Source organism: Microcaecilia unicolor, chromosome 11 (genome assembly GCF_901765095.1).
Source record: "Microcaecilia unicolor chromosome 11, aMicUni1.1, whole genome shotgun sequence".
In the NCBI taxonomy this organism is placed as follows: Eukaryota; Metazoa; Chordata; class Amphibia; order Gymnophiona; family Siphonopidae; genus Microcaecilia; species Microcaecilia unicolor.
The window spans coordinates 160,466,615-160,491,027 of NC_044041.1; the positions used below are offsets into that span (position 1 = coordinate 160,466,615).

The following is a 24,413-nucleotide window of genomic DNA, read 5'->3' on the forward strand; positions in this document are numbered from 1 at the left end:
CGTTGGGTTTTTCTCGGACTGCTCCTGCCTTGAAACTTGCCTGGACCTGGACTTTGCTTTTGTTTGCAGCCTGCCTTGAAACTTGCCTGGACCTGGACTTTGCTTTTGCTTGCAGCCTGCCTTGAAACTTGCCTGGACCTGGACTTTGCTTTTGTTTGCAGCCTGCCCTGAAACTTGCCTGGACCTGGACTTTGCTTTTGTTTGCAGCCTGCCTTGAAACTTGCCTGGACCTGGACTTTGCTTTTGTTTGCAGCCTGTCTTGAACCTTGCCTGGACCTGGACTTTGCTTTCGTTTGCAGCCTACCTTGAACCTTGCCTGGACCTGGACCTGGACTTTGCTTTTGTTTGCCGCCTGCCCTGAAACTTGCCTGGACCTGGACTTTGCTTCTGTTGCCACTGCCTTGTGTTTGCCTGGACCTGGACTGTGCTCTTGTTCGTCCCCTGCTCTGAGGCTTGCCTGGTCTTGGACTTTGTTCCTGCTTCTCATCTGCCCTGGAAGTCTCACCTGTGTCTACACTCCCCTGACTTCCTGAGGAGTTGTTGCCTCACTCTCCAGGTAAGATCAGGATTGTCCGGCTGCCTAACTCCGTTCGGCACAGGGGCTCACTTTCTGAGGGTCAAGGGCCGACACACTATTAGACATATGTAGTGCTATACTCAGTGTTTTTTTTTTTGTAGGAAAAAAGGTACCAGTACTCATACCAGTACTTAGGAGTGGGGTCACTATCTATGGCTCCACCCCTACAGTAGTCACACCCCTTTTACCAGTCATGGAGCATATAAAAAGGTATCACTGAAAATATTACACCAGTCCCTAGAATACCAACACATCTCTAACTGGGAAAACATAACAAACAGGATTTTTCACACAGGAACAATACTGCACCTAAGTCATATATACACGGAACATGGTTAGAGTCTTACCAAATACAATACCAGAGTACCTGAATGTAACTCACCTTGAGCTACTACTGAAAAAGGTGTGAGCAAAATCTAAATAAATAAATACCACTTCACCCCTCATATAAAGCCAAGCATCTCCCCAGCCCCTCTATTCCCCCACCCCCACAGCTCAGCATTAAATCTGCTTTTCTCTACCCTCCCTGCCCCCACCAACCCCTCCACCCCTCTCTATCTCAATCCCGAAGCCCAGCCCCAACATAAGGTATAAAAAAATGTTTTTTTTTTGTTATCTGGGTTGGGCACTCTGGTAGATTAGAAAGGAGGCCTGGGTTGCATGCTGGGTACTATGTGCCTGCAGTGCTTTGGGGAGGCTCTTCTCCACCTGCCAGGCTGGCTCACTGCAATCAACCAGCTATTCTGCAAAAACTGTGCAGCTACCAATTTCTGGGCTCTGGGGGACAGGGCTGAGAGGTGAGGCCCTGTAATTTGAAGCAACACTGTGGGTCAGACTACAGGCCAGCCAGTCTTCACTGCTGCTGTGTTGTGGGCTTTTCAAGTTTCGGTGGGTTTTTGTGGCAGCTGCAGCTCTAAGGTCCTGCTGAGAGTTACATGGTAGGATTCAGGAGCTGACGCACGCAAGCTGTAGGGGCAGTTAGACCGTCACCCAGACAGATGAACCAGCTATACTCGAACATGTAAGAGATAGTCCTTGCTTACAATCTATTCAAGAGAGACAAACGGGGCAAATAAGGGATTAAGGAGTGTCATTTAATATGGGAATAATTAAAATAACATGGGTGTTGAACAGGTGAACAAAGGATTAAAAGTTAAAAGCAACCTCAAAAAGTGGGATTTAAGCCTGGATTTGAATAAGGCCAGAGACGAAGCATGTACCAACTGAGGAATTCTATTCTAAGTTTATGAGGACACAACTAGAAAGAAGGTACAGAGTCTGGAGTTGATGATGGAGGAGAAAAGTACAAATAGGAGCAATTTACCTGAAGAACAAGTTCCCAGGGAGGGCTGTAGAAAGATAAGAGAGGAGAAATACTATGGAGCTGCAGAGTGAATACACTTGTAACCAGGGCTGGTCTTAGCAATTGTGGGACCCTGTGCACCTGATTCTCATAACATGATGCCTGTTTAGTAGCCCTTTATCAGGAGAAAATATCTCTGCACAAATATAACAGTACTAGGGTGTCCCTCTAACCAGCCCCTCCAAATGACACACTGATTATGATTTATAACAAATTACTACTCTACCTATAATAAGTTATTCTGTTATTATACTTCCTCTGTGTACAATTCATATGCACAAGCCGGCATGTTTGAAAATCTACGTGAGATTGAATAAAAGTTCCACCAACAATAAAGAAAGACAACGTGGATGCAGCAGCTCATAGGTTTGCTTGCTTTGTTTTGAGTGCACAGAGATCCGGCTGCGTGAGGAAGGGGAAACAGATAACCTTTTTTTTTTTATAGTACCTTCCCTCCCTCCCTCCTACATATTCCAGACCTCCTCCCCCGAGCCACAAGACCTGGGTCCATCCCCACGGGATCCCTGCAGACCTGGAGGGGAAACCCGCCATCCCTGCTCCCGTGCAGCTCTCTAAACAGGAGACGGCTGAAGAGACGGCAATGACGGCTGAAGCAGGAATTGGGAGTGAGATTGCCGTGGGGCCCCTGGGAGCGCAAGGCCCTGTGCAACCACGCCTGTCACCCCTGCCTAAGACCGGCCTGCTTGTAACTATGGTGCAGAACAGAACTAGGGCGTGTCCACATAGAATTTACCGTACAAAAAAGGAAGTGTTCTTCTGTTTTCATTTCAGTAACAGCAACATAACCCCTCTCCAGTAGCAGGCATGTTGTAAAATAATACAAAACCCTACAAAAGTCAGTTAGGACCTACAGAACAAATCTACTATTTCATAATAGTACCACCAAGGACCTTCCTAGGAAAGAGTGGAGAAATATCCCAATGGTTAGTGCAGTGAGCTGGGGAACTGGGTTCAATTCCCACTGGAGCTCCTTGTAACTCTGGGCAAGTCACTTAACTCTCCATTGCCCCAGGTACAAAAAAAACATCTTAGATTATGAGCCCACTAGGGACAGAGAAATTACCTGCATATAATGTGTACAGCACTGCATACATTTAGAAGACAGAGGCATAGCTAGGTGGGGAGCAGGTGCTCCCCTAAACAGATTTTGAATGAAATGGTACCTAGGTAAATTGGGTCTGCAGCCTCGCACTGGCACCTATTTTACAAAAGGTCTGCTCCCCCTGACGTCAAAATCTGGCTATGTTTCTGCTAGTAGCAGTATAGAAATGATAAGTAGTAGTAGTAAATATTGCAGTGAACCCTAGAACATCAATACACCTACTGGGAAAATTGAAAAAGCTGGATTACTACAGATCCCTACAGTCACTCGATGCCGACAGAATACCTGGCCTCCTAGGCGGGCTTTATCCCCAGCAGGCAAACCTTAGACAACATTAAGAGGGTGATTCAACTTATATGGATAGCCAAGAGGGAGCATATTCCTACAATGCTGATTGCAGTAGATGCAGAAAAGGCTTTCAACCAAGTCCACTAGGGGTTCCTGTTTGCAGTTCTACAAAAAAATAAGGATAGGACCAACATACTTATCATGACTGCGGGCGCTGTACTCAGTGCAAGCAGCTTGAATTAAGATAAATGAATGTTTTATCCTAAAAGCTATCCCTTAGGGAGAGGAACTAGGCAGGGATGCCCACTGTCTCCTATTTTATTTGCCCTGGTGATGGAACCCTTTGCACAACGAATCAGAGAATTGGGGGATATCAGGGGGGTTCTGGTAGGCTCCTGAGAGCATAAAGTATCACTGTTTGCAGATGATGTTATTCTGTCCGATACAAGACCACATATCTCTCTCCCAGTACTTCTTCATGAAATAAAACAGTATGGGTTGGTCTCCGGCTTCAAGGCTAATCTGGACAAGACGGAGGCATTAAACATCACACTAGGGGGAGACGAACTGGAGAGAATCAGGGCCAATTTTCCTTTTAAGTGGGTCACCACACATTTGAAGTACCTGGGGGTTAAGATTTCTCCCTCTTTGTCTCAGCTTTTTGCTTTAAATTACATCCATCTGGTCAACAACATCAAGGAGGATCTGAGGAGATGGGCTCAGGGACTTTTCTCATTACTGTGGCAGGTGGCTATAGTGAAAATTAATATTCTTCCTAGGCTTTTATATTTATTTCAAGCACTGTCTCTCCCGATCTCCAAAACAATACTTAGGAGATGGCAAACTATGATTCTGAGATTTATAGGAGGGGGACGGAGACTGCGCATAGCCAGGGGTGTACTACTTACTCATAGCTTACTAGGGGGACTGGGAATCCCAGACCTTTATGGGTATTACATGGTAGCACAGCTGAGACATGTATGGGACCGGAGAGCGGAAGTGCCCTTGAAACCATATGTGCAGACTGAGCAATCTTACACCCATGGTGGACTTTTAGCTGAGGTACTATGGTCCCCTCAGACATAGAGGGGCTGAACTTTAGCTGTAATCCTTATGTTAATCATATCTTGGAAATATGGAACCATATGAAACAATCACTTCAACCCATTCCATTGCACTCCACTCTAGCAGCATTAACAGCACTATTTCCAGACGCTGTACCTGAGCAAGTAGTGGTGCTCTCCAGATGGAGATCCAAGAGTATCTCACATATACACCAGTTCTTTTGAGATACAACTCTGGTTTCATTTAAGCAACTGCAGACAGCCCATGGGATACAGGAGAGGGATTTTTTCTTTTACTTACAGTGCAGACATAGTATCTTGAGTGGCTCTTTAAGAAATGCACCCAGTAGAGAGTGGACCCATTTGGAGAGGTCGTGGGACCAACATACCTTGGCCAAAGGATTAATTTCAGCTCTTTATAAAATCTTAATAGGTCCTGATTAGAAGCTAGAAGAATGGTCTATCGTTTGACAATTAAAATTCAGTGCGAAGAAATGCAAAGTGATGCACTTAGGGAGTAGAAATCCAAGGGAGACGTATGTGTTAGGCGGTGAGAGTCTGATAGGTACGGACAGGGAGAGGGATCTTGGGGTGATAGTATCTGAAGACCTGAAGGTGACGAAACAGTGTGACAAGGCGGTGGCCATAGCTAGAAGGTTGCTAGGCTGTATGGAGAGAGGTGTGACCAGCAGAAGAAAAGAGGTTTTAATACCCCTGTATAAGATGTTGGTGAGGCCCCACCTAGAGTATTGTGTTCAGTTTTGGAGGCCGTATCTTGCGAAGGATGTTAAAAAAATGGAAGCAGTGCAAATAAAAGCTACGAGAATGGTATGGGATTTGTGTTACAGGACGTATGAGGAGAGACTTGTTGACTTGAACATGTATACCCTAGAGGAAAGGAGAAACAGGGGTGATATGATACAGACGTTCAAATATTTGTAAAGGTATTAATCCGCAAACGAACCTTTTCCGGAGATGGGAAGGCGGTAGAACTAGAGGACATGAAATGAGATTGAAGGGGGGCAGACTCAAGAAAAATGTCAGGAAGTATTTTTTCACGGAGAGAGTGGTGGATGCTTGGAATGCCCTCCCACGGGATGTGGTGGAGATGAAAACGGTAACAGAATTCAAACATGCGTGGGATAAACATAAAGGAATCTTGTTCAGAAGGAATGGATCCCCAGAAGCTTAGCCGAGATTGGGAGGCAGAGCCGGTGGTGGGAGGCAGGGCTGGTGGTTGGGAGGCGGAGCTAGTGCTGGGCAGACTTATACGATCTGTGCCCTGACAATGGCAGATACAAATCAAGGTAAGGTATACACAAAGTAAACTTGGTGAAGCTGCCATATATGTACAAATGGGAAAGAGATCTCAAGTATGACCTTTCCCTGTCTCAGTGGGCTGAGGTAGTAAATTGTGTAACGCTGAGCAATATTTCTGTGGCAATAAGGGAATGTAATTATAAACTTTTGATGCGCTGGTATATTACACCAGAGCAACTGCACAAAATGGACAGTAGAAAAACATCATCATGTTGGCGTGGCTGCCCCACTGGGGGATCTTATATGCACATGTGGTGGGACTGTGAGAAAATTCAGCCATTTTGGGAGCAAATAATGCAAGTGGCAAACAAGATAGCTGGAACTACATTGATACCATCCCCTGGCCTCTGCCTTCTGTTTATGGGGGTCGAGGATTTGGCCTGGAATTCATGGAAGATAATAATGACATTCGTAACGGCGGCCCGAGTGGTGATGGCCAGGGATTGGAGAGCAGTGGCGCCACTGATTATCAACAGTTGGCACACTAAACTCGGATTTGTCCTGTTGATGGAAAAGCTTACGGCAATGAGGAACAACAGAAATTTTTGCAATGGGGTCAACAAGTACACGGATACCTTGACTTGCTTTAACGGAGGTCTTTGCCCTCTCCTTTTACTTTTTTTCTTTTACAACTTTTGGGATTTGTGTTACCAACATTACCACTAAGTTTAAAACTGTCTTGGCTAGAAGCAGCTACAGGGAGTTGGTGGTGGTGGTGGGGGGGGGGGGGGGGGGGGGGGGGTTGTAATTGTTGGGATTGTACATGGTGGAGTTTTTGTGCAATGTATTACCAGAATTTTGTACAAGGTTGTTCTTGTATGTGTTATTTCTGCTTCACAACTAATAATAAACATTTTCAAGTAAAAAACAAAACAAAAAGAATACCTGGCCTCAGTCAGACAAGCAGAAAACAGATAGACCTTCTCCAAATACACAAGTGACCACAAACTAAAAGTAGAAAGCTGTTGACAAAAATTAACCTGAAACCCCAAGAATGCAACCCAACACTAGATATAATAGAAACAGATGCATTTTCCTCCAGTACTGTGCAAAATATAAATAAAGACCTCCTTGAAATTAAAAGAAAAAAAGATATTAGAAATTAATTCACAAAACATTTCTCCTCTCTTCTTCCCCCGTGTCCAGCAACTTTCCTCTTGCTCCTTCCTATCCCCTTCCCAACATCTCCCCTGATCTTCCTTCCCAGTACATTCCTAGCATCTCCCCTGATCTCCCTTGTATCCCTGGGGCCACCGAGAGACTGAACCGGGCCTGGGGCAGGGCCACCGCTGCTGCCCCTCCCCCCAGGATTGCTGCTGCCGCCCCCTCTCCCCCGCTGCAATTCCGCATACCTTGGCTGGCAGGGGATCCCAGGCCCCGCCAGCAGAAGAAATCTTCCAGTGCTGTTCTTCACTCTGTCACTTTGCCTGCCCTGGCCCTGTGGCTGCTTTTTCCCTCACATTGCGCAAGCTCAATTTCATCAAAACTGAGCATGTGCGACATGAGGAGAAAAGCCAGGGCCGCTGAGAGGGGGGTCAGGGGGGGCCCGGCGCCACAATCCCACCCGCCCACCCTTGGCTCTGTCAACCATCTGCCACCGGGCCGGGCCCCCGCCATTCAACGCTTCACCACCTCGCTCCGTGTGAAAGCACAGCAGCGGCAGTCTGCAGATCACCTCCCTTTGGGCCTTCCCTCCCTGTGTCCCGCCCTCGTCTGATGTAACTTCCGCGAGGGCGGGACGGTTTGAAGGGAGGCGATCTGCAGACTGCTGCTGCTGCGCTTTCACACGGAGTGAGGTGAGGCACTGTGATTTGAATTCAGGGGGCCCCGGCCCGGTGGTGGACGGAGGGGGGCAGGTGGAGGGGGAGCGGCAGCGACGATGACCTTGGGGGGGGGGGGGGAGGCGGCTGTGGAGGCCCGGCCCAGTCTCTCGGTGGCTCTGAGAAAAGCAGCTGCTAGGCAGGCAATCGGCAGAGTGAAGAACAGCACTGGAGGAAAGCTGCTTCTTCTGGCAGGGCCTGGGAACCCCCGCCAACCAAAAAAGAGGCCCCAAAGCCCTGTGTCTGCTCTTCCCCAGGTAAGTGGGAGCCTGGCGCAGGAGTTTTCTTTCTCCTGCTCCTGTCAGGACGCGATCACCCAGATCCCATCAGGAGCAGGAGAGAGACCCTGGCACCGTGCCCCCCTTGGAGGCCAGGCCCGGGGGAATCTTGCCCCCCCCCCGTCCCCCCTCTCGGCGGCCCTGTGTATCCCACCCTCATCCAGCATCTCTCCTCATGGCAGCGCAGGACCTCAGAGCCTGAGCATGCATTCAGCATCTCTTGTTTCTGCCCCCTCTCATGCAATGTCTTATGTCCGACTGACGCTGAGCATGTGCACAAGCTTCAAGGTCCTGTGCTACTATTTGATTTTGCTACTTTTTTTCTGTTTGTTTTGGGGGGAGGGGGTGCTGCTACCCGGCCTGGGTAGAGGAAGCAGGCCCTATCATTGAATGGCCTCCAGCTTTTTGCTGGGCTTGCTCAATGAAAGCTACTACAACTGCTGTAGTTGAGTCTTGTGGCCATTATCTACTACTATTACTACTTATCACTTCTATAGCGCTACAAGGCATACGCAGCGCTGTACACCATACATGAAAAAGACAGTCCCTGCTCAAAGAGCTCACAATCTAAGTATGACAAATAGACAGAACAACTAAGAGGTAAGGGGATAAGAGGGTACAGGGCAAGTGAGTAATGGTTAGGAGTCAAAAGCAGCGGTAAAGTGGTGGGCTTTTAGCCTGGATTTGAAAACGGCCAAAGATGGGGCTAGACGTACAGGCTTGGGAAGTCTATTCCAGGCGTGAGGTGCAGCGAGATAAAAGGAACAGAGTCTGGAATTAGCAGTAGAGGAGAAGGGGACAGACAAGAGAGATTTATCCATAGAACGGAGTACCGAGGGGGGGCGTAGGGAGAGACAAGAGTGGAGAGGTACTGGGGAGCGGTAGAGTGAATGCACTTATAGGTCAGTAAGAGAAGTTTGAATTGATTGCAGAAACGGATAAGGAGCCAGTGAAGTGACTTGAGGAGAGGGCTAATGTGAGCATAGCGACTCTGGTGGAAAATGAGCCACACAGCAGAGTTTGGGATTGATTAAGAGGAGAGAGATGGCTAAGTGGGAGGCCGGTGAGAAGCAGGTTGCAATAATCAAGGTGAGAGGTGATAAGAGTGTGGATAAGGGTTCTGGTAGAGTGCTCAGTGAGGAAGGGATGGATTTTGCTGATGTTATAGAGAAAGAAACGACAGGTTTTGGCAATCTGCTGAATGTGAGCAGAGAAGGAGAGAGAGGATTCGAAGATGACCGCAAGGTTACGAGCTGTGAGACAGGGAGAATGAGAGTGCCATCCACAGAAATAGAGAAAGGGGTGAGAAGAGAGGTGGGTTTAGGGGAAAGATGAGAAGCTCGGTTTTGGCCATGTTAAGTTTCAGATGACGTTGAGACATCCAGGCAGCAATATCAGATAGGCAGGCTGATACATTGGTCTGGATGCTGGTTGAGATTTCGGGGGTAGAGAGGTAGATCTGGGAATCGTCAGCATAGAGATGGTATTGAAAGCCATGGGATGATATCAGTGAGCCAAGGGAAGAAGTGTAGATGGAGAACAGGAGAGGATCAAGAACAGAACCCTGAGGTACATTGATTGGTAGTGGGATGGAAGTGGAAGAGGATCCACCAGAATGTACACTAAAGGTGCGAAGCAAGAGGTAGGAGGAGAACCAGTAAAGAACAGAGCCCTAGAATCCAAGTGAAGACAACTTATCAAGGAGTAAGCTGTGATCAACAGTGTCAAAAGCGGCGGATAGATCGAGAAGGATGAGGATAGAATAGAGACCTTTGGATTTGGCCAGTAGCAGGTTCTTGGAAACTTTTGTAAGTGCAGTTTCAGTTGAATGAAGAGGGCGAAAGCCAGATTGGAGTGGGTCAAGAACAGCTTGAGATGAAAGAAAGTCAAGACAGCGGCGGTGAACAGCACGTTCAAGTATCTTGGAGAGGAAGGGGAGGGGGAGATGGGTCAATAGTTGGAAAGACAGGTAGGGTCAAGTGAAGGCATGTTTGAAGGCATCAGGAATGGTCGCAGTGGAAATTGAAAGATTGAGGATATGACAGATAAAAGGGGTGAGAGTAGGAGAGATGGTGTTAAGAAGGTGGGTAGGAATGGGATCAGAGGAACAGGTAGTTCGTTTTAAGGAGGAAAGAAGATGTGTTGTTTCCTCAGTGATTTCAGGAAAGGAGGAAAAGGACGGAGGGGTTGGGGAGATAGGGGAACGGACAAGGGGAAGGAGAGGTGGGGGTGGCTTGGTTGAGAATTTGAGGTTTATCTTCTGAACCTTGTCGTGGAAGAACTCGGCTAGGGTCTGAGGAGATAGTGAGGGGGGAGTTGGAGATGGAGGCACCTTGAGGAGAGAGAGTTCAGTGTGGCGAAGAGAAGTCGAGGGTTTGAGCCGAGAGAATTAGCTGGATGTAATAGTCCTGTTTGGCAACCAAAAGAGCAGATTGGAAGGAGGTCAGCATGAACTTGAAGTGTGTGAAGTCAGCAAGGGCACGAGATTTCAGCCAGAGGCGTTCGGCAGATCGGGCACAGGAACGTAAGTAGCGGATTTTAGAGGTCAGCCAAGGCTATCTCTCACTGCATTCTCTCTTTCTATGGTTCAATATGTGCCTATTAAAACTGATTTATCCTTAGTGTTTTCAGCAGCTGCCTTCTCCTATGTGTAGAGGTTGATCAAATTTGTACTTTCTTTTGCAGCTACATGTCGGCAGGGCTGCCACGAGACCCATGGATTCTGCAAGGTGCCCGGAGAGTGCAGGCAAGTGCCCAGTCCACACCCTGAACTCTCCTGTCCTTTCAGTGCATAGACATAGAAAAAGGGGTTGGCTGAACAACTTGAAACTTCTTGTACAGGTTTACCTGCACCCCCCCTTCACTTTTCCCTGCTGGACAGGGTGAGCCAACACTAACAGGGGTCATGAGGTCCCTGTCCCATTCTTGGCAAAGTGGGCACTGTGGCATCTTCCAGTTGTGGGAAGGAAATGGAAGGCCTGGGGATGCTGCAGTCAGCCATTAACACAGTAGCTCATAGAGCCAGAGTAGGGATGGAGAAGGGGACAGACTTTTATAGGGGTGTAGCCATGGGTAAGCCTGGGTTGGCCTAGGCCCCTCCACTGTTGCTTCAGGCCCACCTATAGGCTGGATACACCATTCTGTAGTTGGCAGTGATCCCAAGCCCTGCCAGTTGAAGAAATCCAGAGCCCACTCTGATCACCTAAAGGTGGTGTGGCTGTTGGCTGTCACTCATGCTTACTTCATTCACAATAAATGAGTAAGCTTGCCATGCTAGTGTCATCAGTGGCACTTAGGGGATTGGATTTCTTTAGCTAGCAGGGCTTGGGGATCCCTGCCAGAAAATAAATTTTTACATTTGGGTAGGGGGAGGAGGGAAGAGGAAAGTAGAGGCAGAGGAGTGGGTTACCTAGTGCCCACCTATTTTCATCATTATCCCCCCCCCCCCCCAAAATAGTCAGTTCTGACTACATTACTAGGTCAAAGAAAGGAGAAAGAGAGAGAGAGAGAGAGAGAGAGAGAGAGCAGCAACATGGACAAAGGGGAACTCCTCTAGTGTTACAGTATAGGGGAAAGAGGAGAGCAGAGCTCAGGAGATGACAGGAGCAGAAGTGAATTCTTGTAGTGTTCCAGTAAAGGGGTAAGAGGGGAGCAGAGACCTGGAGGTGACAAGTAGAATTTCCTTTCCCATTCTTTTAGTATTAAGGAATCTGCTGATCATCTCAAATGCAGTGTGGGATGATTTCTATCTCCTCCCTTTCTTCAGGTGTCACTATGGATGGAGAGGACAGAACTGTGATGAGTGTATTCCTTACCCGGGCTGTGTCCATGGTACCTGCATCGAACCATGGAAGTGTGTCTGTGACACCAACTGGGGTGGCCTGCTCTGTGACAAAGGTGATCAAAACCTACACCACACCATCCAATGATATCATCTATGTATTTACTCAGTTTCTCCACATTGGACACATGGGGGGGGGGGGGGGGGGGGAGAGAAATGGGGCTCAGGGAGGGGAGAGGAAGGGGAGCAGAAGCTACATGGCACTTGGGGGGGGGGGTTCTCAGTGCATGAAAAAATATTTTAGGGGTTCCGCCATTGTAAAAGGTTTGGAAATCACAGCCCCATGCTCTAATGCTGAGGAAGTTTGAACTCCTTCAATTAAATGATATTGCACCTCCTTCTGAGAGAGACTGAGAATGCAGTAGCAGTGAGCTCTACCTATAGCCAATGCTCCTTCACCATTTCCTATAGTGCCTTCTGCTGGGAGATGCTAGGATTACAGGAGCTGGGAGCTCCTCTACAACCAGCATTCCTCCAACATTTCCTGTAGTGCCTTCTGCTGAGAGAAGTAATGATATGAGTGAGACATTGAAATACCTCCAAGCTATAAATACACAGGAGGCAGACTTCTTTGAGTTGAAAAAGGAAGCTCTAAATCAAGAGGATAGATTCAGGAGCAGTGGCATAAGTTCAAACGAGGCACTCCCTTGGCTGTGGCAATGAGAAAGAGACACTCACTCTCTCCTTTCCTTCTAACCCTTCTCGGCCTCCCAGACCTCAAAACTTAAAGGAAGCAGAGTGTAGCAAATATGACTAATTTTTAAATAAGTTGCCATGTCCTAATGATAATGGATGCTACTGGTAGGCATGCCAGATGAAGGTCTTGCCAATTGCTAAGTATGTTGGACATCGTTATTGTTCATTTTGTCAGGGAGGTTATGTAATTCAACACTAGCTAGACCTAATTCTTGGCTGGGATGGGGGAGGTTTCAGAAAGGGGGGGGGGACAATTTGGAGGATAAATGGTATAATTCTGGGTATAATGCGTGTATGGTTCTCGTTGACTTTTAGTATACTCATACTATTGGATGTATTTTTTGTGGAGTATCATCAATAAAATATTAAATCCTAAAAGGGAAGAGAGGGGGGGATAGGGGGGGAAAGGGAGTGGGGAGGGTGGAAGGGGGAAAAGACAATAATGTTAGCCTATGAGAATGCACACAGAAGACAATTGTTTTGTTGATTCATGTGTGTACGCTTTACTTCTGTTTTGGTTTTCAATAAAAAATGTTGAAACATAAATAAGTTGCCATGCTCCCTCAAATAAAAGTGCTTTCTCCTGGCAGCCAGAGAAGTGGATAAGCACCTTGCCTCCTGCTGCTGGGCTGAAGTCTTGCAGTACCTACAGCATGATTATGTAGTGGTTTTTGCAAGACTTCAGTCTGGCAGCAGGAAGTGAGGTCTCTGACTGCCTGGAGAGAGTACTTTTATTGGAGAAAGCAGGAGGGAGGTGGAATAGCAACTTATTTAAAGTTAAGTCATGTTTGCCATGCTCTACCTCTGCCTTTACAATATGGGGTCACTGGGCCCCATTCTTCAATTCTCCTCCCCCATCCCCTGTACTGCAGGGGTTGCTTGAATGGAATTTGCACCACTGCTCAGGAGTAATATAAAGAAATAATTCTTTCCTTAGTATCAGATAAATCCAGAGAGTTGTGGGTTGTGACCATCTACCAGCAAATGGAGACAGAGAGCATTGAACTGAACTGTCTTATAGGGGGAAAGGGAATGGGACTTCGTACACTGCCTTTCTGTGGTTTTTGCAACTACATTCAAAACAGTTTACATAGTATATACAGGTACTGCACTAAACACTAAGCTACTCCTCCATTTCATAGGACTGGATGCTCCTTGGTCAGTCAGTATTCTCTATCTCCAGCAGGTGGATGGACGGTCTCTCACAAGCTCCGGATCTCATCTGATGGTGGCTCCTGCTCTGGATCTCTCAGTTCAGTGGAGCTTTGGGGTGCGCAGCTGAGTGGTGCCAGCTTTAGGGGGTACACCTGGTGATATGAAGTCCCTCCTCCACCCTTCTCCTCTCTACAGCTCTCCATTCTCCTTCCTCATTTGGAGACAAAATTGGGGCATAATTCTTTAAAGCACACAGCCTTGGCTGCAGGAAAGATACTGGTTTAGACCAGTATAGAGTCAAGCTTAGTTCTACTGGCTCCATGTTTCTGTGAAAAGTTTTACATCTTGAATTTATTTTCTGAGGCTAGTGCACTGTTCCCATGTCTCTCCTGGTCTCCATGGTAACTATGGAAGAGTGGGAATGTGTTGCCATGCTGGGATTTTCTCCAGGTGCAGTGTTTACATTGCTTTGAGAAGCAGAATAGTTTATTCTGGAAGATGGCTGGCTTTCGAGCTGAAGATTGAAGGCTGGTTTGCGCATTCTATATTAGAAGTGTGGAACTTGGCTCCATTTCAAATGGGGCATATTTTACTTCACTCTCCCATGTTGCTTACCTTGACAAGCACTTCATTGCATGGCTGGGACAGCAAACACTACACTACAGTGCTAAAGGTTAGCTGCGTTGGTTTTCTACAGCAGCTCTGCTCTCTGGTATTGCACACTGACACTGGCCAAAAATATTGCATACCAGCTCCAGCCACCAATGTATCAGTGCACCACTAGCAGTATGTTGTAATGTCTCTAAATACTTTTATTGCACTTTTGCACCTTTTCATTGTATTGGACAGCTAGCGGTATTACAAAGCTACTTCGTTAAAGGAATAGCTTAATGGTTAAAGCAACCAGCTGAGAGTGAGCACAGAGATCCAGAGGTTGATGGTTCAAGTTTCACTGCAGCTTGCCATTAATAATGCACAATAGTATAAACAGCTATATTCTGCTACGCCATCTATCTCTGGCTCTTAACCAATGTACAGCCATGCCAACCTGTTCTAGTGCACAGCCAATTCTTGACACTCTCAGAAGAAGATGACTCTGGCTTAGGCATTGGACAGCTAATGTTGCTTCTAAGTCACATTTAGCAAGCTACCTTTTACAGGTAAACTTTTGTTTGGAGAAGATCTAAAGAAGTTGGTTAAAGACCAAGGGGATTCCAAGTCTCAGATATTGCCAGAGGACCAGTCTAAAGATTCTTTTAAATCCTCTTGGTCTTGTCTTAGGTTTCGTGATACCAATTGCTACAGACCAGGCAAATCTAACATTCAGGGTTCCCACTTCAACAAAGGTAAGCCTTCTTTCAAGCTGACAGAAAAAACTCAGCTTCAAACTCCAGGTCTACCAATGCCTCCCACACCTCCCAATGATGGGGTCTTGGTTCACTCCTCGGGTTTCATAATAGCAGGATACCTCTCCATGTTCCATGAGGAGTGGATCAAAATTACCTCTGACCAATGTGTCTTGGAAATACTAAAGCAGGCTTACAAACTGGAGTTCTCCCATTCCATTGCAGCTTTTTTTCTTGGAATCTCCATGCAAGCGCCAACCCAAATGTCAATCAGTTCAAGCCACCTTGCAAATGCTTCTTCATATAGGCACAGTACAGACTATCCCCAGATGTGATTGAGGAATGGGAAGTTATTGCATTTACTTTGTAGTTCCAAAGAAGGGGGATTCCTTCCACCTGGGTTTGGACTTCAAAAGAGTCAACAGAGTGCTAAAGGTTCAACATTTCACAATGGGAACATTACAGTCTGTAATATATCAGTCCAGCAAGGGGAGTTTCTAACCTCCCTGGATCTGAAGGAAGCGTACTTTCATATTCCCATTTGACCTCCCCACAGAAGATTTCTTGGAGAACATTATCAATTTATGACCATGCCATGCAGCCTTCCACGTCATGAAGGACATTTTTTCAAGTTCATGGTAGTAGTGGTAGCCTTCCTTCGCAAGGATGGATTTCAGGTTCATCCATACCTCAATGAATAACTGATTTGTGACTCTTCCTATCAAGAGAGTCTGCAAGTTTCATCCAAGATAGCTACTCTTCTTTAGTCCTTAGGACTGGTATTCAATTTCACCAAGAGTCAGTTGTTTCCAACACAAATCTTGGAGTATCTAGGAATGATATTCAACATAAGCAACAGGAAGAAATGTCTTTCCTAAGCCTATCAGCAAAAGATTCACACTCAATTCAGGATCTACTTTCCCTCCTATGTCTTGGGGTCTGGTGATATGTTCATGTTCTGGGCACAGTGGTCTCTATCTTGGATGTTCTTCCATGGGCCAGATTCCACATCAGATCACTTCAGCGGTCTCTTCTCAGTTGTTCATTTGCATTTGCATCTCTCTTGGACCCTCCAAGTCAAACTCTGCCTCAACTGGTAGATTTAGCACAGCCTTCCTGTGACAATTCAGAAGTGCTGTCTCTCTGAAGGTGGCTATCTGCGGCTCGTATGCTACTAGGACGTGTCTTAGCTAGGTGCAACAGATTTTGGATTTCTTCCAGGAGTCCGACAGTCAGCCTCTTACTGAATTGCCGGATGTGGAGATGGGGCTGGCATATTTGACGGATGCCTTGTATGACTTGATTCAGGCGCTGGCCAAGTAGATGCCTTTGGCAGTCACAGCTCGTCGTTTGCTGTGGTTGCGCCACTGGGCAGCAGATGCAGCTTCAAACTTCAGCTGGGTAAACTCCCTTTTAAGGGCAAGTTGTTGTTTGGTGTGGACTTAGAAAAGTTGGTGACAGATCTGGGTGTCTCAAAGACTCGGCATGTTCTGGAGAACAAGTCTACGTTCTTTCTGGTCGGGTCAGGCTCACCCTCGTTTTAAAGATACCAGGTACTATCATCCAGGGAGGCCTAGTTTTAATCAGAGATCCAGGTATTGGCCCAAGCAGGGTTTCGGGACTCCAGGCTTTGTCCTGTTGAGATCCTCCTGATTTCTCCTGAAGGGGTGATGGTGCACCCAGTCCGTCTTTTCTTCCTAAGGTGGATTTTGTCTTTTATCTCAATTGACCTTTGTTTCCTCCTGCTTGCTTAGCATTCACTGTGTACTCCTGCACTGTCTAGAAGTGACCAATGAGTTTTGTTGGTCAGATCATTTGTTCATGCTGCTTCCAAAGCCACGATTGCTCGCTGAGTCAAGGAGGCTATCACGTCCATGTATTTACTAGCAGGTAAACCACTTCAGATTTTGGGCACATGCTACCTGAGCTGATGCAACTTTATGGGCTGAAGCTCGTCTGTTCTTCCTGGAGGAAATATGCCTGCCGGTAACATGGTCTTCCTTGTTCACCTTCTCCATACACTACCATTTGGATGTCTCCACTCAGTTGAATACATCTTTCGGAGTATCTATGCTATCTGTGGGAGCTTCAGGTTCCCACTCTACTTAAGGACTGCTTTGCTATATCCCACAAGTCTCTGGATTCATCTGCTGCTGACGCTAAGGAATGAAAAATTATGTCTTACCTGATAATTTTCTTTCCTTTAGTCGCAGCTGATGAATCCAGAGGTCCACCCTGTTTTTCTGGCTTTTCCTATTGGTTAGTGCTCTCTGTTGGAACTTGTTGCTACATTTTTACATTTTTTGTGGATGGTTGTAATCAGTTCATGTGTTTGCAGTTCTTGGTTTATCACTTTTCCCTGTGGGGAAGGAGAAGTGTTATTATTCTATTTCCTTCTGCTTTGTTATAAGAAATACTGACTGACCAAGGAGCATTCCGTCCTATAAGACAGTTCAGTTCAGCACTCTCTATCTCCGCCTGCTAGTAGATGGTCACAACCTACAAGTCTCTGGATTCATCTGCTGTGACTAAAGGAAAGAAAATTATCAGGTAAGACATAATTTTTCATTATGAAAAGGGAGGTGGATGCATGAAATGGCCTCCCAGTGGAGGTGGTGGAGACAACAAAAGTATTTGAGTTCAAGAAAGAATGGAACAAACATTGAGGAGCTCTGAGAAACAGGAAGGAAGATACTGGGCTGTTGGATAAAATGAATAGTGTTGTTCTGCTATCTTCTTCTCTTTTTCTTTATCTATGTGAGCCTTTCTTACAACCAGCGCTTATGCAACATTCCTTACAGCGCCTCCTGCTGGGAGAGACCGGGGTTGTGTGATGCAGTCCAGAGGAAAATAGGCTCTGATTTTACCGAGCTGTTGCAGTAAAACTCGGTCGTGGGGAGGGGGAGGTGAGATGGGAGTTGAACAGAACTGAGGAAGTCTCTACTTATAGCTACCTAAACACTTTCTTCCCCTAGACCTGAACTCCTGTGGTTCCCTGCAGCCCTGTCAGAATGGAGGCACATGTACCAACACTGAACCAGACCAATACGAGTGTCTCTGTCCAGAGGGCTTATATGGTCGCAACTGTGAGAAATGTGAGTGCAGAGGATGGGGGAGGTCGGAAGGGGTGATGTGTGATAGCACTGTGAAATCAGATCTCAGCATTTATGGTGACTCCCAGATAAGAAAGGAGAAAGGCAAGAAGCCAGGAAAGATGAGTTCCTGAAAAGAGCCAGAGGTCAAGGAGGAAGAAAAGAAGCCATGTTTGGTTGTGCTGGTATGAAACCCAGTTGAAAAGGAGTAAGGAGATAGATTGTGCATGATGGCTTCCTGATGAGGGATATTGCATCACAAGGTGGTTATGCAGGGCCTATAGACTGCGCCTCGTCTGCACTGACCTGCCACTAAACTCTCAAAAAACTGAACAGTAAAGGGGAGAAAGTGGGGTCGATATTCAGCCAGCAGCACTCAGTGTTTTGCTGATCCCCCGCCGGCATTATGCCCTGAAATTCAATGCCAGGCCATATCCGGACTCCAGCATTGAATTTCTGGGTTTCCGGAGCTGGCTAAACCATAGCTGGTTAAGTGCGATATTCAGCATTTAACCAGGTATGGGGCACCACATAAAGATAGGACTTTAAGCAGTCTTATTCATGCAGTGACGTGGGCCCAGGTAGGCACAGGCCCACCGACTTTGAACTCAGGTCCACCTACCAGTGGAACAGCTGTGATGTGGCAGGCGGGGATCCCCAAGCCCTGCCAGCTGAAAATTCCTGGCCTCTCCCCCCTCCCCCAGGCAATCAAGGGTCTCTAAACCATACTCCCTCAATCTCCCAGTATAAATCTTTCAGTTCTTTGCTGGCAGCGAGCAGTGACTGATACCCAGTGCTCATGCCAGCTGCGAGCAGTGACTCATACCCAGTGCTCGCGCCGGCCCTCAGCCTTTGACGTAAATACCTGGTCCCGCAAACAGGAAGTTACGTCAGAGGGAAGGCTGAGGGCTGTGCGAGCAGCAGGTATAAGTTTAAGAATTTAAGACATTTGATATACCGCTCTTTTGTAAAACAGTAGTTTACAATATTAAGAACACCATAAAATATAGGATAGACTCAAACACATAGAGACCTACATCCAGTCCTTCACTCTTCTGTCCCTACAGGTTACCCATCTGAATCACAACAATCAGACTGCTTGGCCCATAAATTTTGGAAAAAGATAAGCTTTAAATTTTACTTTAAACTGCTTAAATGACTCTTCCTCCCGAATATCTAAAAGGAGTTAATTACACAAAAAAGGGGCATACTAAAAAAAACACACTCCCTGCTTGTGGCAAAAAACTAAAAAACTTAAAACAGACCTGCCAAGTCTCCCGCATTCAGCTTTGGCGGGTCATCTCCTGCACTCCCACAAAGCAGGAAAATCTCCCACTGAGATGCACTGTGTACCAGGGGATCCACTGCCGCCGCCGCTGCTTCTCTCTCATAGTAACATAGTAACATAGTAGATGACGGCAGAAAAAGACCTGCATGGTCCATCCAGTCTGCCCAAGACAAACTCATATGTGTATACATTACCTTGAATTTGTACCTGTCCTTTTCAGGGCACAGACCATATAAGTCTGCCCAGCAGTATTACCCGCCTCCCAACCACCAGTCCCGCCTCCCATCACCGGCTCTGGTACAGACCGTATAAGTCTGCCCTCCCCTATCCTCGCCTCCCAACCACCCCCCTCTTCCCCCCAACTGCTCCACCACCCAATTTCAGCTAAGCTTCTGAGGATCCATTCCTTCTGCACAGGATTCCTCTATGCATATCCCACGCATGTTTGAACTCCGTTACCGTTTTCATCTCCACCACCACCACCTCCCGCGGGAGGGCATTCCAAGCGTCCACCACCCTCTCCGTGAAAAAATACTTCCTGACATCTTTCCTGAGTCTGCCCCCCTTCAATCTCATTTCATGTCCTCTCGTTCTACCGCCTTCCCATCTCCGGAAAAGATTCGAGCAACCGCAGCAAAACAAGAAAAACAAGCGTGGGGCCATAGCAGCCTTCAGGCATGCACTGTTGGCTATGGTGGTCCTCTGCCCCTGGAACGGGAAATTGATGTCAGTGGGAGCAGAGGATGGCAGAGCTAACGGCGCATGCCTGAAGGCTGCTGCGGCTCCGCACTTGTTTTCTTGTTTTGCTGCGGCCACTGCTGCTCATCAAGAGAAGCAGCAACGGCCAGGAAACACTGGGTACTGGGTGGAAAGGGTAGGGGAAAGGTGTGGAGAGGGAGGAAGGAGCTGATAAATGGAGAGAGCAGAGGGAAGAAAGAAGAATGGGGATGTTGGATGGGGTACACAGAGAGAGAGAGAGTGGAAAGATGAGGAGAGAAAAAGGGGATATAGAAAAGGGCAGGAGAGAGAGAAGCTGCTGGGGAGAAACTGGGGGAGACCCTAGCTGGTCAGACAGAGAGGTGCAGGATGAAAGGAGGTAGAGAGAGGGAAAATGCTGGAAGGAGGGGACAGAAAGAGGGAAGATAACTGGATGGAAGGGTAGGGAGAGAAAGACGAAGGACACTGGAAGGATGGAGAGAGAAAGAGGAAGGACACTGGAAGGATGGGGAGAGACAGAGGACATGCTGAATGGAAAAGGGTAGAGAGAGAGAGAACTGGCTAGAAGGAAGAGGAAATAGAGGGAGACAATGGATGGAAGGATTGGGAGAGGGTAGATGGATGGAAGGATGTGGAGAGAAAGAGGGAAGACACTGGATGGAAGGGTAGGAGAGAAAGAGTGAAGATGCTGGCTGGAAGGATAGGGAGAGAAAGAGGAGATGCAGGATGGAAGGATGCAGAGAGAAAGGGGAGAGACATTGGAAGGATGGGGAGAGAAAGAGGGGAGATGCTGGATGGAAAGGGGGAGAGGATGGAGTTAGTAAAGACTGGAGAATAAGAGGAAAAGGCATGGGGAGAACAAAAGTGAGGAAAATATGAAAAGCCATAGGTAGATGAAGTAAAAAGAGGGAAATTTAAAGAATGGATAGTAAGAATGAATTAAATCTGGACACAGAGGCAGAAAAGTAAATTGAAGAAAACAAAGAAAAAGGAGTGAAAATGACAAATGGACAGGAATGCCTGGCATGAGAGTTAAGAGAAGGAAAGCAGAATCAAGAGACTTGGACCAACACAATTAGAAAAAGTAAATGGTCAGACAACAAAGGTACAGAAAATAATTGTATTTTTAATTTAGGATAAAGTAATGCGGTAGCTGTGTTATTAAAGGTTAATAGATGCAAGTAAAACACAAAATAGAAAATAAAGTAGATACCTTTATATTGGACTGATTTTAATACATTTTTGATTAGCCTTCAGAGACCAGCACTTATTTATTTATTTATTTATTTATTTATGGTTCATTTGTATCCTACATTTTCCCACACATGCAGGCACAATGTGGCTTACAGAAAATTAGGAAAAATTACAAATTGTGAAGATACAGATAAAGTGAACAAAGGATATACAAGGGGAGCATTAACTAACAGTGGAAAAGTAGGCAAGATGGGGAATGTATTGGGGAATATTAATCAGCAGAGTAACTAGGAGAGTACGTTTTAACAAAGAGGTAAGTTTTCAGCAATTTCTTGAAGAGGATGTGGTCCATTTGCATTTTGAGGTGCTTCGGCAGAGCATTCCAGAATTTTGAAGAAGAGGAAAAAATCATCTTGTATTTGACGCCCTTGCAGTTAGGAAAATGTAGTTGAAGATATGACCGTGCAGCAGGCACAGAATTCCTTAGTGGAAGATCAATCAAGTTGAGCATATAGTCCGGGGCAAGCCCATAGATAATTTTATGGGTTAAAGCACAAATTTTAAAAGTGATACGTTCCTGTACAGGTAGCCAGTGGAGGTTGTAGCGCAGAGGCTGTGCATGTGCGAATCATTGTTTATCCAAAATCAGTCTTGCGGCTGTGTTCTAGACTGTCTGGAACTTTTTTTTAATAGAGAGACTTTGCAGCCTGCATAAATCCCACTGCAGTAATCAAGATGGGACAGGACTAACCAGTGCACAAGGGTACGGAACAGCTCTCTGTGATTGTCTAACTGTAGGTGCATGTCCAGATTCACTCCTAAAAGACGCAGACATAGTCTTTAACTGGAAGTGTAGTTTTAGTGAGTGGGCTATGGGGGGACGAGAGTATGAGACATTGGGTTTTGTCCTTGTTTAGTTTAAACCGAAACACCTGAGCCCAGTGTTCAATAGTGGAGAAGCTAGCTGCAGTGAGATCAGCTATTTCGGATACAGTGGTATGAAAGGGGATGTAGATGGTTATGTCGTCAGCATAGATGAATAGATTGAGGCCTAGGTTCGCTAGAGCTGTGGCTAATGGTATCAGCATGATATTAAATAATGTTGGTGAAAGGGATGAACCCTGGGGTACCCCGCAAGAGGCATTCCATGGAGCAGAGATGGCTGAATTCACTTTGACCTGATAGGATCTTGAGGTTAAGAAGCCCTTGAACCAGTGTAAAAGTGACTCTCCTACGCCGAAGGAGTCTAGTAGATGAAGTAGTATATGTCATGGTCCACCATATCGAAGGCGCCTGACATGTCAAATTGAAGCAGTAGTACTTTCCGACCAATGGATAGCTCTTGTTTGAAGTTTGATAAGATGGTGACTAGAACTGTCTCGGTGATATAATGGGTACGGAAACCTGACTGCAAATGGTGAAGGATGTCAAAGTTAATCAGGAATTCATTCAACTGGGCGTTCACCATACTCTCTAATAATTTGATAACCAATGGTATGGAAGCCACTGGGCAATAATTGGAAATAACATCAGATTTAATCTTAAGGTTTTTTGGAATGGGTGTGGGAAGAATATTACCATGTTCTGGCGGGAAAGTCCCAGATCTTAGCACAGTTTAGATAGGAAGTCAGATCTTCAACAAAGCATTTCGGAGCAACTTTTAAAATGTGGTTCAGACAGACATCCAATCAGCAGTGGATACGTTGTCAAATAATAGAATATTAAAGGTGGTCCATGTACGATCAGCCGGGCAGAAATCCTCAGACATTGCCAAGGAGCCTAAGAATGCATCCACATCTGAAATACTACTAACTGATGTTGAACGTAAGGCTAAGATTTTCTCTTTGAAGTAAGTTGCAAATTGAGTGGCAGATGGAAGTTCATCACTAGAGACTTCTAACCTTCGGGTATCAAGGAAGGAGTTTAGAAGTTGATGCACCTTTTTAATGTCCTGGCTTGCAGACTGTACTTAGTGGCATTCTTATATTTTCGGTGACAGTTTTTCCAAGCTCCTAGCGCTAGATCTGTTTTCCATTTACACCAAGCTCTTTCAAGTCTTCTGGTCTCAGATTTTAAGGTTTTAAGACTGGCAGAGAACCATGGTGTAGAACTGCAGATGTAGGAAGTTTTGAGATGTAATGGCGCAAGAAAATCTAGCACGGCCTTGCATCTATTTTCCAGATCAGTAAGGTAGTGGGATGAGTGTGTATGTAACACCCTATCATCACTATAAAAATACTTCCAGAATAAAGAAGGGTCAGTGACACCTCTAGAATAGTACATGTGAATCTTATAAGGCTGGGGGAAACCTGAGGTTCGCCAATGTAATGTGAAATGTAGTTTGTAATGGTCAGACCAGGAAGTTTCGAACCATCTAATGTCATGCAGGAGAAAATTGGCATCATCTAAAAATTTAAAAGAGAGAAGATCTAATGAGTGCCCTTTGCAGTGAGATGGGCAAGTTTAGGTCCCAAAGACGAAGAAAGACTAAGAATTGAATAGTATCTAGCGAACTAGAATGATCTAAGTGGAGGTTAAGATCTCCCAGTAGAATTATGTTTGAATTCGCCATTCAGATGTGGAAGGTAAAGTCCAGTAGATCGGATTGACTACTATTCCAATTAACTGGTGGTCTGTAGAACAGCACACAAACTAGGTGATTATGAAGTGATGAGTGATGCACGTTGACTGCAGCGATTTCCAGCGAGGCAAATATGAGTTCCGAACTTGGCTCTACCTTGAGGTAGGAGCGATATACAAGTGCTATACCTCCACCTCAGGTCAGGAGAGGATACCATAACAGCAGTAAACTGTCCTCACCTGACCTGAGGCAGGAGGTTTTGGCCTCTGAAATCTAATTGAAAAGGGTACTAGGCTAGTAAATAAAATATTTTCTGGAATGGTCGCGGGATTGAGATGTGCCAGGGGGTGGAGCCATGTAGAGTGGTTGGAGCCAAGGCAGGGTGGGAGGGGGGGGGCTGGGAACGTGTACTAAAATCTCCCTCTCAAAATTGGGACCCCTTGGGAGCTCTGTAAAAGGTACCAGGGGAGGGGAGGGGGGACTGCAGTTAAGAGACATCCCCCCTCCCCAATAGCCTGGAGGGAAGGGAGGGAAAGATGCCAGGTAGTGAGTGCGGTTCTCATGCCCACTCACTTTGAGCTCAGGTCTGCCCAAAATTGGGTGTCTGGCTATATCCCTGGTGGTGACCTTGGCCGGTTAAATGCTGAATAATCGGCATTCAACTGGCCAA

At 46.3% G+C, this 24,413-nt stretch overlaps 1 protein-coding gene across 3 annotated transcripts in view; it reads left to right on the forward strand.

Moving 5' to 3' along the window:
- Positions 1-24,413, forward strand: part of LOC115479944 (protein jagged-1-like) — a 192,567-nt gene that overhangs the window by 140,437 nt on the left and 27,717 nt on the right. For 2 of the 3 annotated variants that reach the window (XM_030218282.1, XM_030218281.1), the window contains exons 5-7: positions 10,519-10,579; positions 11,600-11,730; positions 17,847-17,966. In XM_030218282.1, the coding sequence (XP_030074142.1) occupies positions 10,519-10,579; positions 11,600-11,730; positions 17,847-17,966 (312 nt within the window). The remainder of the gene's footprint in view (positions 1-10,518; positions 10,580-11,599; positions 11,731-17,846; positions 17,967-24,413) is intronic. The other variant, XM_030218283.1, reaches the window with a different exon arrangement.